This window comes from Pyrgilauda ruficollis, unplaced genomic scaffold (genome assembly GCF_017590135.1).
Source record: "Pyrgilauda ruficollis isolate IOZ18807 unplaced genomic scaffold, ASM1759013v1 scaffold56, whole genome shotgun sequence".
Lineage (NCBI taxonomy): Eukaryota > Metazoa > Chordata > Aves > Passeriformes > Passeridae > Pyrgilauda > Pyrgilauda ruficollis.
Genome location: NW_024527266.1, coordinates 5,420,940 through 5,437,050, shown reverse-complemented (window position 1 = coordinate 5,437,050; position 16,111 = coordinate 5,420,940). Strand labels below are relative to the sequence as shown.

Below are 16,111 nucleotides of genomic sequence, written 5' to 3'. Positions count from 1 at the left end.
ACCAGAGAACTGTATCATTGGTTTTAGTGAAAAGTGACTTTCAGTGCCTGGTTCTACAGTACTTTAAAGCACTGCATTTCTTCTGCCCTAGGATTTACTGAATAATCAACAACTAGATATTATAGGGTGTATTTGCAACTGATAATCAGCACTGACTTCCTGATCTAAAACTACTCTGAGAAGTTCTCTCTGTCTTCTGGAAAATTCAAGGACAGTCAGAGAAAAAGAAGAGCAAAAAATTCCAAAGACTTGTTCCTCTCTCAGCCTATGAAAGACTATGGTCTATAGAACATTTTCCACTCCTTTGTTAATGCTGCATGTCACAGGGTTTTCCTCATTTCAGTGGCTTCTCTATTTTTGTGTAGAGTCTGGAAGTCCTGAAAATGGGAATGACAGGCCAGCCTAGGCACCACAGAGTCCCTCTGCCTATCAGCTCATAATGTATTGCAACTGAATGATGCACTGTCTATCTCCAACGCCTTTACCATATTCATTTTTAGGATCTTACTCTGGCATGCAGCCTAATTTATTTTTTACTTAGTTACAAATCATTACTTCCACTTGACCATTCATAGAGGATAAAATAGAGAAAATACATGGAACGAAAATTCCAGAAATCTCAGAAGAGCCAAAGACTTATGTGAAGTCTTTATGTGCAGGTATCGAGTACCTGCAGTCAGTCCAACTGCTACTTGTGGTACTTAATAACAACAGTCCTAATAAGTCTGAAAATAACACAAATATATTGTCTCCTTGTCTTCAATTTCTTTGGTTCCAAAGACAACCAAGGTAGCATTTTTTCAAGCCACTAGCTTTTAAAGAAGCATGCATTGTGATACAATCATCTTATTTTGCAGAATAACATATTTTGACAGTGTCCTTTAAAATGGAATTTTTCCCTGAATATTTGCTACAATTATTTCTCAGTGTCATTTAATGACAATTGTTGCGATCAGCTTACATTTTTCACAGTTGCACATTATTTTTTATTTTCTCCGGAGCCAGGAAGTTTGACAGTACACGAGAATATGAGGTTCCATTAAAATAAAAGACATGCTGCAAGTCTCCAGCATTGCACAACTGAGAAATGTGAAAAAGGGAGAGACAAAAAAAAATTTGAAAATATTATAAATAAAAATAATAGTAGAAGTACTCATGTTCTTAATTCTCACTAACTCTGAAAACAAATTTTCTTGATTTCAGTGGCATGAAATCTATCATGTCTATGTTTTTGAATAAGCAAGCCTGTCAACATAGTTTGCACAAATTATAGATTTTTAATAATAAATATGCATGAAACATTATATGTTGTATAGTTGATCATATTTAACCAACAGGATAAATGCTGAAAAATATCAATGTTGTTTTCAAGTTCTACCCACTATTACTAAGTCTGATTCCAAATTATATTGATTGTCTGGGACTTTAACAGCTTCTACCCTGTCTTTAAAAAGATTTCAAAAATCAAACTGAAGAAAAATAAAATAGAAATGTTTCCATTTCCCTTTTCTCAGTTTTGTTAGAAGTTGGAATCACAAATATGGTTACAGACCAGAAATACAGAAAAGAAAAAAAATACAGCACTGTAACACCTGTGTTTATTTAATGTCAGTAACTTACTGGTGTCAACTGGAGAATATAAAGATGTCTCCTTTAACTTTCAATATTAGAGAGGAGACCAGGGATATGAAATAATGTTTTCCCATATTTTAAATTATTTTAATAATACTTCTACTATCTAGACTTAGAGGACAATAATGTAAATTATTTTGAATTTAGCTATATAGTATACATATATAGCAGCTGTATACCTAGATATAGTATATATGTATAGAAGCTGCATAGCAGCTATATTGACTCTTCAGAACTGATCTTTTTTTCTTTCTCATTTACTACAAAAGCACATAAAGAAAGATTTTGCAAACACTATCCTTTGGAACCAGCAACTGATAAGCAACAAGCCTGTAAACCAACATAAAAACATATGGGTCATGTGATGCACAATCCTGATAGTACAGCATGATAATATAGCCATTCCCATGGGTTATTAAGAGTTCAGGTTCCTGCCATAATTTAGTTACTGACACAGATTAGAATGAAATTACACTGCAAAGCACTGACTGTTCTCATCAGAAGTTACCAATCTAGTAAGAGGAACACTACAGACAAGGATAAGAAAAGTGGAATTGCATCATATTACCAACAGCATGGGTGGTGGCCTCATCTTCCTATTGATCTACTATGCTGCCACTACCAGAAGACGAAGCTAAATATGTGATGTGTCATAAACATCTAGCTCAATTAAGAAAGTCTTCTTCCTGTTAACTCTTTCCCAACACATATACAGTTTGATGTGAATATTATTTATCCACCTGACTTGTATGCTACAAAAATAAATAGTAGGATGTCTTTCCTCTTAACTACTGTTTTCTTGCTCTAAAGGATTTGGTTTCCAGAGTGACAGGACACATTCACCTTTTCAGCATACCGGTTTGCCTCTTTTATCCACTCAGCAGGATACGCTTCTGTCACGAGACAAATGTAAGCTGTCCTTAATGGGCAAACATCTGTTCTGTTTATCTTTACAAAGGTAAATAATTTATGTCCTGGACATATACTTCAGTTTTGTTAACCTCTTTCTATTAAACATTACACATGTTTATACTATGTGCTGGGCTGGAGTTATGAGATATTCAAGCACACTTGATCTATAAATCCAGATGGCAGTGAAACACTGCAAATCTATCAGAACATGTCCTGAGACAGTACAACTGCATTCTTTGGGACAGTGCACCTGCAGTGATGTGGCTTTCTGGCTTGGATAAGTTTGTGCAGACACAGCTAACCATGCATTCCATTTTCAGTTCTATCACTGACTCATGCTAGACCAGTGGATTGTCTTGCCTCCCCTCCTTCAGTTCTACACACATAAACTTCTAAAAACTTACCTAAATGCAATGCTAACATCAAATACAAGAACAGCTTTTTTATTAACTTGACTGAATCTTGATGACAGGTACATGCTGGAAATATCAGAAAAATTCTGAAGGTGCATTTCCCACAGAACCATAAAAATCACAGACATAAACATGAGTGAAAACTAAAGCTTCCCCTGTCCCAATAAAGATAAAAATGATGGTTTTTCATGTCACCATTTGGAGGTCTTTAACCGACATGGCTGCTTGCCTTCCTGAGCTGAGTAACAGAGACTGAACAAAAGCATTAAAGGCGCACATGGTCCATCAACTTACATGTTTCAGTTTCTCCCATCATGGGTGAGAGATCCAGGGTAGATTAAGACTCAGAAGTTGCTGATGCCATAAAAAAAAAGAAGCAAGTATTGTTCAAGTAAACTTGCTTTTAAAGGAATCATTTCCCAGTTTCTCATCTCAAGGGATTGCCTTTGTAGCTGTGGCAGGGGAGCGTTTCATTGCTTTCACTTTTGTGTATCATTTATCTTGAGATGTCAGATGTTGTCAGGTGCATTTTCAAAGATGCAGAACATGGTGAAGCATCATTACTGAGAGAACATGATCTTACCCAGATATTGTGGGAATTGAAGAACATGATTGTTGCTGATGCAAAGGTCATGTCCTAACCTCTTGCTTTAGTTTGTATTACTATGAGGTTTTTTCCACTTCTTGCTTTTGCTTTCTTTCCTTTTTTAAAATTTCCTTCCCCTCCTCCCTCTACCTTTCTTAGACCTCACTTTCCAGTCTCTGATTTATTTAAACACTCATTGCATCCTTTGATGATTATCATGGTGTTTAGTCATAGGTGCATGACTTCCCTTTTGCTGCCATTAGTGTAAGTAAATTCCCATTCTCCCAGCAATTCTGTGTGGAAATAAACATGATCATTAATAATTTTACAGCTTGCAGACTAGGATAATGACACTGGCTAAAAGAATAGTGGAGATAAGAACTGCAGCAATTCTCCAGTATTGTTCTAAAGTAGAAAAACTTCTTGACTTGTCTTCAATTTATGAATTGTCACCTTAGTGTTTCATATGAGAAAAAATTATAACATCTCCACCTACTTTGTATTGCATCTTAATAAAAATTTCTACATCAGACATGCTAAAAGTGTTTTGGTCAATTTGATGCTGCTATCACTTTTTATCACAGTTGACACTGTCATTCTTGTGCCCACAGCTAACCCACTGGCACTGTGCATCTGTTAGCTCTTGTGCATTCCCCAGCTTTGGATCCACCACATACAAATTCAGAAGCCACTTCGAAATGGGAGAAAGCAGTGGAGTAGCTGAGAGCTTGCTTTCATTTGAGTCAGTATTTTAGCTGTATTTATGTTGATCCTTAGAACAATGGGGTCTTCTGAAAGAATCTCTTAAATTTTCAGTTACTTTTTCTTTAAAAAAATTAAAGACTCTTCCCTAATTGTACTGTCTGCTTGACCACATGAAATCAAATCTCTGAAAGGGCAAATAATTTCAGAATTATTTATGGAAATTAATTTTCTCCTGACAGAAATGTTACATAATAGAGAAGAACTATAAAAGCAGACTAAATCACTAGCACACATTCTTTATCATTTTGACTAAGTAATTAAAAATTAATTTCTTGCAGAGAAATCCTTTGTGGGAGAGTGGATTATCTTCCTTCCTCCTTTGTGGCCTGTGGTGTGAAAGCACATTCATCAACACGGGACATTATCATGGTGCTGTTGTGCTCCAGTGGTTTCTGGCTGCAGAGCAATCTCTCAGAGCTCCAAGCTGGGTGTATCATTCCTAGGTCAAGCCATCTCAAAGTGACTGGGACACAGTGAATATGGAACCCATGCTCTGAAGAAGCAGCACACAGTTCTTTACTGCTGGTCTATATTACAGATGATTGGAATTTGATAGGATATATTTATTAATGCCCAAAAAAAGCTGGGTTTTTTTTTTCCTGATAAAGGTAGAGATACAGATACTTCATTAGTCCTGTCCATGAATATGCATTTTTAAGTTAGTTGAGTTGTCAGCAGTGTAATGTGTTAGTCCTCTGCACAGACATTTCTAATGACAGAATGTTGGAAAAGATCTCTATGGTCATTGAGCCCAGGCATCAACCTAACACTCACTGCAGGTCTGTCAGTTCTCTATGTCCCTAAGTGCCACATCTACTTGTCTTTTGAACACTGTGGTGTGGTGATTCCACCACTTCCCTGGAGAACCTGTTACAATGCCTCACCATCCCTTCAGTGAAGAATTTTTTCCTAATGCCCAATCTAAACCTCCAATAACATAACTTGAGGCTGTTTCCATTTGTCACTTGGGACAAGAGACGAATCCTCACCTTGCTAAAACCCCCTTTCTAGTAACTGTAGAAAGCAATAAGATCTCACCCTCCTTTTCTCCAGGCTAAACAACTCTAGCTCCTTCAGCCACTCATCATTATGTTATTAATCTTAAGAAAATATGTTCTTTGATGTTTGTATTTGTATACTTCCAAGACTAATCAAAGAGATTGAATCTGTGAAACAGGGAGCAGCTAACAAGCAAGCTGTAAGTGATGTCCAGGTGTTAGAAAGACAAATTAGTTGTTGGTAGAACTGCCTTGTTAAGGTTTAGGGCTTGACATGTTTGAATGATCTCAGACCTACATGGAGGTTAACAAAGCTTGGGAATAAGGGTGTACCACTGATAGTGACACGAGGAATGCAGAACTTACAGGCCACAAGGATATTTGGCAGAACCGCCAAGACAAGAAAAAACTAATAAAGACAACTCAGCAACTGTGCTGAATTAGCCCCAGGTGGGTAAAAGGTAATTGGCAGTGGATAAATTGTGACCACTGATTCGTAGCCACTGACCCAAAAGATTGAGTATGTGGACTAATCAGCATGAACAGAGAGAGAATCATTAATCAATAGAAAATAGAATACTGATTATTAAGGGAACTACATAACTTGTAGACAATGGAGCTTAATGCCTTTGCTTGCTAAAACGCGTAAACAATGAAAAGTTTTCGTAGTTGTCGTGCTGGCTTTGTGCGTTTGCCACCCAGCATCCCCTTCTGTGCAGAACTGTAAATACATCAAAGACCTTGACCCTGTGTGTGGATTGGCCTCTTGAACACTGGATGAAAAGAAAACCTATTTTGGGACAATTAGACTTGTGCTCCAGACCCCTCAGCAGCTTTGCTGCCCTCCTTTGGACAAGCTCCAGCCCCTCAACGTCGTTCTTGTCGTGAGGGGCTCAAAACTGGACACGGTTCGAGGTGTGGCCTCACGACTGCACAGGGGCTGGCCGCACTTTATCTGGCACGGTGCCACTGGCCTCCTTGGCCACCGGGACACACGCTGCCTTAATTTCCACCGCTCTCACCAGCACCCCCGGCTCCTTTTCCACCTGCCAGCTTTCCAGACACTCTGTCCCAAATCCGTGGCGCTGCTGCGACCCGAGTGCGGGACCCGGATGTCCAGGCCATGGGCCAAAGGCGAGGAGAGGAAGAGCCGCGGGCTTTGCGGGAGGAACCATCACGGCTCTGACTGAGGGGGCCGCCGCGGACATCGCCGTCCGCCGCAGGGGAGGCGGAACCCTGGGGACGGCGCCGGTCGTCAGCCGGCGCCCTTTCACCGAGGCCTTCCGCCGTCCCGCCGTTACCCCGGCAACGGCGCCGCCGGCGCAACGCGGAGCCCGGGCCCGGCCGCAGGATGGTGAGGGGCGGCGGGGCGGTGAGGGATGGCAGGATGGTGAGGGGCGGCGGGGCGGCGAGGGAGCGCAGGATGGTGAGGGGCGGTGGGGGATGGCAGGATGGTGAGGGGCGGCGGGGCGGTGAGGGATGGCAGGATGGTGAAGGTTCGCAGGATGGTGAGGGTTCGCAGCATAGTGAGGGGCGGCGGGGCGGGGGAGGCACCGCCGAGGGAGGCCCCGCTCTGAGCCGGCTCCTCTTTGCTCTCTGCCCAGATGCTCTCGCGGGCCAAGCCGGCCGTGGGGGGTACCCCGCCGCCGGGAGACAGGCGGAGGAAGAAAGGGAAGGAGGTGCCACAGTTGGAAGAACTCCTGGCCCAGAGGGACTTCACCGGCGCGATCGCCTTGCTGGAGGTGATGGGCTCCCCTCGGGAGGGCGATATCGTCGCTGCCAGCCCTGTGCCCTGAGGGCTGCGGGGCGAGAGCACCCCTTCCCCTGCCCTGTGACCCTCTCGTCCCCTTGGGGCCCTGCTTCACAGAGCCGGGTTTGGCCTGTGAGGGCTGCCTGTTGCTGCTCTTCGAAATGTGAAAGCAGCTCCACCCCAGCAGCATCCACAGCTATTCAATCATCTGCGATATATGATAGCCTAGTATTGCTTTAGAAACTGTGGCAGCTGACAAAATTCTTACATTCTTTATTCTCTGCAAAGTTTAAACAGCACGTGGGTGAGGAGGAGGAAGATGGCAACCTTTGGATCGGATACTGTGCGTTTCATTTAGGTGACTACAAGAGAGCTCTGGAGGTAAGGTGGGGAAATCCTGCTTCCCCCATTGGAAATTGGAATGTTGTGATAAAGCAATGACAACAGGAGGAAGATGGTCTGTAATAGGTAACAGCCCTGCTAGCCAGTTAAAGTAGAAATGTACAGTAATAAGGCAGATGCTGTGGGAAGCAGTTTGAATTGGGGGAAAATGGTATTTTGCCTATGAAAATAGAACTTGTTAAATGTTATGTACTGACTTAATTCATACTAGGCTCAGTAGCTTAATTTGTTCCGTTGAATGTCATTGTTCATGTCCTAAATCCATCATTCCCTTTTTGCAGCTAGGTTTCCACAGTTTCATTTTTCAGGTTTAATAATATTTCTGTCTTCATTGTGTAGCTTATCTGTGATACATATGAAAAAATTCTTTCTTTAGAGGTTGATGCCCCTGACTATTTAATGTATTTTATTGTCTTCTTTGCATTTTCTTGTATTAGGTAACTCAATTAAATGAGACGCTCTTTTTTTCTAAAAGCTTTAAGTCACTAAAATATATGTTAATTGTTCAAGTATGTACATTTTAATGTTTGCCTCTTACAGTTCTGTTGCGTCCCTTCACTCTGAAGCGTAACTGAACTATAGCTGGTTTTGCAGTCTTTGAACTTGCTTTCCCCAGAATCACTATTAAAAACAGATGTTAATTTAAAGTATTAGCAACAGATAACAAAAAGAAAATAAATAGATTATAGAACAATAATTATATTTTCGCTCTTAGGTAAATAAATGGTCACATGCAAAAGAAGCATACATGAGGTGAAAACTCTAAAGCTTCTAAGTAAGAAAGGCACAAGGTACTCTGCCCTTTAAAAAACTGAAGAGAAAAACATCTGTTGGAGATATTAGAAATGCTCATTGAATCAAATGGATGGTAAACACAGTATAGAAGTAGTACAGGACATCACAGTAATATAATATTCATGTTTAGACTTGTGGAATTTAGATATTATGAATACAACAGTCAGTTGCTGTAGTTAATTTACATCTAGGTAGTAGGTGTTAATAGGAAGTGAACGTTTCAAAAAAAGAAAAAAGTTCATACACAAATGAAAAATATCATGCAATTTCTTTGGAATAAGAAATAATTTGAAAATAAGTTTGAAATAAATTTTGCTTTTTGAAATACCCAGTAGATGCTTTTATAGCCAGGGTAGATTTTACATGTTTCCTTCAGCAGAAAGGCGACTGCTTCTTTTAAAATTTTTCTAATTAGTTTTTGCATGTGGTGTTTGATTCACCACTAGGTGATGCCCTTGATTCAGGCTTTTAAACACTGCGGCATAGCCACCTTTTTCCTGGTTATCTGCCCAAGAAGGGACAATAAAAGGTTTGTATGAGTGATTTGTTGTTTGATTGATTGTGTATGTTTTAAGTGAGAAATCACAGGGCTTGTCTTCCCAGATTTAATACTGGTTTTTTGCACAGTGATAAGTCCTGATAGCTTTGTCATTTTGTGGTGACACGTAGGAAATGAGCCTGTGCATCTCAACGTAGTTTCTTCAGGGACGGAACAGTCTAGTTTTAATTTCTAAGGTCTCTAATTTGTAGGTCTCATTCCACCGTGGAGGCTGAACTGCCTTTCATTATCAAATTCCATGTTGAAGTGTAAAATGCTGTTATCTCATCTGCTGTATTACAGAGGTGTTGTTGCTGTATTCTCAAGGACAAATTCCTTGGTAATCTATGCCCTTGAGATCTTGGAGGACTCTTTGGGGAGTGCCAAAAGCACTGTAAATAAAATACTGTGGGTCAAAGATTCTGCTGAATTATCCAGAATGACATTGCCCATAATCCAAATGATTCATGCTGTTATGTGTTCCTGCAAGTGACAACACATAGTCTGTGTCACTGTATTAACATGGTCCATGTACCTGATGAGGGTCTTCAGAAATCACACTGTTACCTGCTTTTATTAGTGATGATACTTTCATAGTGAGCCAGGCCTGTTGGTTGCATAGCAACTTCTGGAGAAGCTTGGGAATTGTGGTGAGGTGGCCATCATGCACCACCAGGAGAAACAGGGAAGAAATGAAAAACACACAGACATCCATTCCAGCTCCAGGAATGTCTTCAGAGAGAATGACTACAAAATCTCTGTCTCATTCATGTGAGAGAATTCACATTCTCTTGTCATAGGCACACCAACAGCAGTCAGGTGTCGTCTAGGTAGAGCACTAACCTCAGCCTCACTGAGGTCATACTTGCCCCTTCTTAACAGCAGTTGCCTTTCTCAAAGGTTATGCCACTGCCACTGGTCTGGTGGGATCATCCCTCCTGCTGTAGCCCAGTTTACAAATGGTATTGCAATGGGCTTGACTCTTCCAGCAGTCATGGTGCAGTTCTTCCTGGGGGACTGACTAGCTTCCTTCATGGACAAACTTATTTTTACTGAGTAGCTCATGTCTTCCTGGCATCATATGGCAACCAGAGCTTCCCTAGTATATGGTGACATCTCTGTAGTTTTCTGGAATCTTCCACATCTAGTGTCCATAATGGGGGAAAACCCATCCCATCCATCTTTCTGCAGCCGCTGCCACTTGTTCATGGCTCTAATCTTAAATCTTCTGAAAAATTTCTCAGTGTCACCCAAGTAGCAGAACTAGAGCATCAGACCAATTATTCTGTTTCTGAGCTGCCTGGTCTTATCAATTGAATCAGCTGGGGTCTTAAGAAAGTGAGGGTTTATTATATTTTTTTAATGTCTGTATCTACATCTATATCTATACATATATTTAAAAAATTTACAAGACAAATTGGCATGGGCAGGTGCACTTCTTGGTTGGAACAAGTTTCACACTTGCAGTCTGTACCCTCTGCTTCTAGGCACACATGGTGCAGCTGCTGGACATGGTAGTGCCATTTTGGCTCATCAATTGCACACATGAGAGCAAAGAATGATCCCTGGGCCAGAGCCTTCAATGCATTGTTTCTGTCAAAATCCTACAACCAGCCAGCAACAGTCTCTCCAGTCTGCCACCTCCCTTCTGGCAGAGAAGTAGGAGGAATTCCACCACTTCACTGATCAGGACCTCCTGCCAGCTTGGCTCAGGGTAATTTTAGTCAAATCATAAATCATGGAAGGGCCAGGGCTGTACTAGGGTAATTGTTGATCCATGGGCACTATCTGGTCATGCTTGAATAATTCTGTGAGAAGTGTGAGAATACAGGTACACTCCAGTTCCTGATAGCTGAAGATAGAAAGTAAAAAGTGGATTTTTTAGTTCTGGGAGTTCTCTAGGCCTCTCTATGATGACTGTAGCCAGGTTACAATAAGTATCTCATTCGAGCACATGTGGAGCAGCCATATATGTTGGCTTGTTTATTGGCTCTTCAGCATCTGTGTTTATGGGCTTTGAGAATCCAGACATGTAATAAGAGCATTGAGCTGGCCCTCCACATGGTCAGTACATGTCCATAGTTGTAGACAATCAACTTGCTTTTGAGGAAAACTGCATGTGTCTAGTAACACAGGCATGAGGAGGAGGACAGTAAACTAGCAAGGAGTTGTTAATGCTGCTGGATGGCAAAAGCATGCCACAGGTTGACTCTTTGGACAGGTTTGAGAGCATTTGGTTTGTCTGGGTTTGTTGGTTTATTAAGAAAGGAAGGGGGAAAGTTCTTGTGAAGTAGTCTTTGAGAGACTGATGTTGAATGGCTTTCAGTGAGGAAAGGGTCAACAGCACATAGTCCAGACACCTGGCCCAGAACTACAGGATAAGGAGCACTAATAATCCTAATTTTTATTTAATGTTTCCACAGATTCACATTGGTACTGCTAGAACACTCTTTATATATTGCTTACTTTGAATGGCCAGGCCAGAACATGACTTGTGTTTATGCACTTTGTCTTTTCTAATTAACCTGCCTGAAGCCCTAGTCAAGAGAGACCTTTGGGTGCATTTAATCTGAATGAATTTTGAAAGATTCCAGATGGTCCCAATAAACAGCAGTGGCCTATATCTCAGGGCTCCATGACAGGCCTGCGTCAAGATTAAGCTGGCCTCAGTAGGAAAGGTTGGCCTCTATAGAAATGCTTTATTTTTTTAAATCATCATTAATCATCATTATTATTATTATATTTACTTATTGTAAATATTGTTGGATGGTTAGTCCCTGAAACACTACCAAGACTGAGCTGGCTTTAAAGTGCTCTTTACGAGTACCTTCTCTGTTTGAGAGTGCAGTTTACTTTTATTTGGAAACAAAAAAAACTTCTTTGTGCTTGCAAACTCTAAACTTTATTGTTGTCAGCATGTGTGTGTTCCTGGAATTTGCTGTCCTTTGGGCATGGCTTATTTTATCTCATTCTGTATATATGTATCTGCCCTTTTCCCCAGAGGTAAGAAGTCTCCCACCCACAGAGGCTCAGTCTACTAAATTCCCCCTAGGCAGAGGGGACTTCAGTTCATGTTTGGGAAGCAAGTACAGAGTCAAGGGGTTGTTTTGCTGGGAGGGAAGAGCAACTTGCAGTGATCTGGAGTACATGGATGGTATTCCTTCAGAAGGTCGGGTGAGAACCTTGCGTGACCTTGCCTGCTTTGCCTTATGCTTCCTGCCTCCATGGCTGGATGACGAGCAGGAGCACCAGCAGCAGGCACTTCCATTGGGATGGTCCTTCCCAGGAATCTGTCAGAACTGTGACACAGGAAAAAATGGCATTTAGAGATCTCCTTGTCTCTGTTTTTAGTACCTGTTGTTACTCTGAAAAAACATGCTTATCTTCAGGAATATAATTGTTTAGTGGCTGCAAAATTGTTATTTGTTTTTTTGTTTTTTTTTTGAAGAAGTAGATTGAAAGATTGATCTGTTAAGTTTTTGCTGTTTCACAAATAACAAGAAATGAAGCAGTTTGTTTGGCAGAATTAAAGGATATGTAACCATTGTGGATGGGTAAGAAATATCAGAATATGCTATCTAAAGCCTTTCTATAGCTGTTGGCTGTAAATCTTGAAATGGAAAATGGTAAAGTTAGGAACAGGTTATTAATATTTAATACAAATTACTAATCTTCATTTATAAGGAGATCTTGAATTTGCCCAATACCAATTTATAGGCTTGCATTTTAATGCAGTGTTCTCCAAACAATTTTGCTGTACCCCTATTAATAAAAGATTTTTGAGTACACACCCCCAATGTATATACACACATCTATACATTTATAAATTATATACATATATCACTGTACTAATATGTAATTATAAAACATACACAAAAATAGGAACTGAAAAAAGGATGTGATAAAATTAAACACAATTTAAAAATACTTATTTTAGTTATTAGTAGTGCAAAGAAAAATTCTTCCTGCACTTGATGTTATTATATTGCATAACCTCAGACTTAACACACACTTCCACAGGTTTTAATATACACTAAGACACTACCTACAGGTTTACAAAAACACATTTAACACTTGCTCCATTAAATATTCACAAAGAGATTTCCCTGATTTCCCAAAGCCTGGGAGATTATGGCTCCCAGGCTTTGACTGGAGGAAAACTTAGGAAAGCAACAGAAGTTGGTTATATTGATGCTTTTATAGCTTACATATATTGGGGCTTATATTTGTAAATAATATTTTTATTATAATATATTTACAACATAATTACATTTTATTTCTCTGTAACTTCAATATTGACAGAAATCTTGCTTATATGCAATGATTTATGGCACTGCTTGTCCCTGTGGTCTGCTATATTCTTGTAAACAAAAAAGCAGGACACAGCTTAAAATAACAGTTTTGTTGTAAGGACTGCAGTGAACTTCAGAATAAATTGTTTGATCTCAGTAATTTAATGATACATTGTAAAATTGTGGAAGAAAGAATTATATTTAATACAAGTATGTGTTATTACGCATTTTTTAAAAATCAACCTCTCTTCTGTTGCAGGAATATGAGGCTCTAACCAAGCAAGCAACTTGCAATCCAGATGTTTGGGTGAACCTTGCCTGTACCTACTTCTTTCTGGGGATGTACACGCAAGCAGAGCAAGCAGCTTTGAAAGGTGAGCTGTAGGGCTCTGTTTGAAAAGACTGCTTATTGATTTGAACACTTAAAGTAATTTCCAGACAAAGTATGCAATAAAGGATACTTTAGAGCAAAGTTTTTTGGGTTTGGGGTTTTGTTTCGGCGTTAGTTAATTTTAACTTTTATTTAACGGGAGAATTATGATGCAGTTTCCTTCCTAAAAATACCTTGGACATGTGGAGCAGCTGGAACTAAAAGCATCAGGAAAATAATTTCTCTTATTAATTTCTAAATACAAAACCCAGTATATGCCAACCAGCAACAAAAGGTTACTTTTCTTTTGACTGATTTTGTGTCCCTGAGCCAGTGCAGATGAAGCAAATAAGCCAGTGAAATTACAAAAAAATAAGCATCTGAGAGAACGAAGCATTCTCCCTGATGAAGACAAGAGCTCTGTTTATGTAGTTTGAGTGACTTAGTAGGTGGTCTCATTGCCTTATAAGTCTGATGTTAGGTATCTGATTCTTCAAGGCATGGAGTTCAATAGTCACATTATTACATTTCTACTTAAATCTGAACATGCATGGGATCATTTAAAGATGAGGAATGAAAATTAGATTCCAGGGCAATTTTTACTGCCTAAAAGTGTTTCTGTAGTTTAATTGTGTTGCCCATCACTTTTTATGTATCTTAGTGATTTATATTGTTTTCTATAACCATAGTATCTCAGTGCTTTTTAAGTGGAATTAATAGTAGCGATATTCCACTCAGCTTCTGACTCTTGCCTTCTTAGGACAAAACTCTTATTGAAGGATGCGTTTTCTCCTTTCTTTCATTAGTCTTCTTGTCTTGGGCTGCAAAATAGCGTAGGAAGAAAATAATAGTGTACTTTCTTCTGCTGTGAAAGAGTACCTTCCAAAAGGACAGCTTTGTAGGATTTTTAAAAAATAATTGGGTTCTCATATCCCTTTAAAATTCTCAGAAAAATCATGCTGAGCTTGAACCCCACAACTAGAAATGGTTTTTTTTTATTTTCAATTGTAAAAAAATCTCATGCAGAGCTTTGTGATTTGTATTGTTCAAGAGGTGTGTGAATTTCTTATATTCACAAATAATTTAATCTTCAACCACAAATTTGAGCTTTGGAGATTGCAACCTAGAACTTGAAGTGAATCTGAAAGTAAATGGGCAATAGAGCTTTGAGGTGTCACTGTGACCTAAAGCATGGAGAAAGCAAGCATCTGCATCCTGTACCAGTTGGAGCCGTTGTCATCAGCTTCACATCTTGTGAGTTACAGTAATCCATTCTAGAGATGACATATACACAGCTGGCATGCACATTTATTAACTGTGAGCTGGAGGGGAAGGAAGGTTAGTGTTTGTCATGCCCCTTCAGATTAATTAATAATAGTATGGTGAGTGGCAGAGCAAGGGGTGCAGTTAGTGGTACTTAGGTGCTGGAGGCAAGGGTGGGAATATTAAGAAAGCAAAAGCAGGAGAGAGTGTAGCTGAGGGAGGGAACAGAAAATAATGGAGTAGTGACATTAGTTCAGTTCCTGATCAGTTCTTGATTTTACATAATTGTTTAAGAAGGCCAGCATGCCAGTTCTTATAACGAGGTGCTCAACCTTTCTTGTGAGTACTGTAATCCTGGTGATTTCTGGCTACTTAAGCTTGGTGGGGAAGCAGTCACAGCTGAGGATTTGTAATGCTTGTCCTTTCTCTACTGAAATCTTGCAAATGTGGTATATTCTCCTTTCAATCTTTCTTATATTGAATTTAAACCTTTTTATTTTTACTTAAGCCAGATCCTCTTTTAGGTTTTTTTTTAACAATTTAGGATTGCATCAGTGGTGGCTGTTTGCAATATAGTGTTGACAGCTGAGGCCATATCTTGTGCTCTCTTCCATGGTTTTGTAAAGACCTTGAAGAAAAATAAAATTACTTCCTTTGAAAAGTCTTTAGAAGAACACCATTTATCCAATCCTGCCTTAAATAACACTGGAAAAACAATAGGTAGTGTTAATATTAGGTTCTTTACCATTGCTATTTTGGGATTATTTTGCCTGAATTCTTGTATAGTGCATGCTGTTTATTGCTGCAGTTATGCTAAACCTCTGAAAGTAGCATACTGCTAAAACAAATTAAGGAGATCTAATTTAATTTCAGCTATAGTTCTAAATTTCTACAGTGTCAGAATCTCTGTGTGAAAGGGAGTATAAATATGAGCTAACTTTCTGGAATAGGTTTTTCCACACAAACATGTAAATATCTTGAAATCAAGTTCTTTCTTGCCATATGCTGTTGTTGTTGCTTAAGGAAATTGTTGTTAACCATCATCCCATTAATGAGGAAAAATTTGCAGGATACTTAAAATTTAGGAAACTATCATTAAAAGCCATGAGGTAATTAATATATTCATACAGATACATAGTCCACAGTCTCTTGTGGAGCAAGGTTTTATCTTTATTTTATAATAGACGTGAATTGGTCTCTTAGCTTGTTGTTTAATTCAAACTTCATGGAATACAGAGGATGGGGAGGTCATTAAGGACTGCTAGCATGGCTTCACCAAGGGCAAGTTCCGCCTGACCAACTTAGTGCCTTTCTGTGATGGAGTGACTCCATCAGTGGGCAAAAGAAGGGCTATTGATGTAATTTATCTGGACTTCTGTAAAGCTTTTGACATGG

At 39.5% G+C, this 16,111-nt stretch overlaps 1 protein-coding gene across 3 annotated transcripts in view; it reads left to right on the top strand.

Annotated features, from left to right (window-relative positions):
* Positions 1 to 6,479: 6,479 nt before the first annotated feature.
* The window catches only part of TTC26 (tetratricopeptide repeat domain 26), a 47,168-nt gene continuing 37,536 nt past the window's right edge, over positions 6,480 to 16,111 (top strand). For 2 of the 3 annotated variants that reach the window (XM_041481498.1, XM_041481499.1), the window contains exons 1-4: positions 6,480 to 6,660; positions 6,911 to 7,048; positions 7,345 to 7,437; positions 13,343 to 13,457. In XM_041481498.1, the coding sequence (XP_041337432.1) occupies positions 6,658 to 6,660; positions 6,911 to 7,048; positions 7,345 to 7,437; positions 13,343 to 13,457 (349 nt within the window). In that variant the 5' untranslated portion in view covers positions 6,480 to 6,657. The remainder of the gene's footprint in view (positions 6,661 to 6,910; positions 7,049 to 7,344; positions 7,438 to 13,342; positions 13,458 to 16,111) is intronic. The other variant, XM_041481500.1, reaches the window with a different exon arrangement.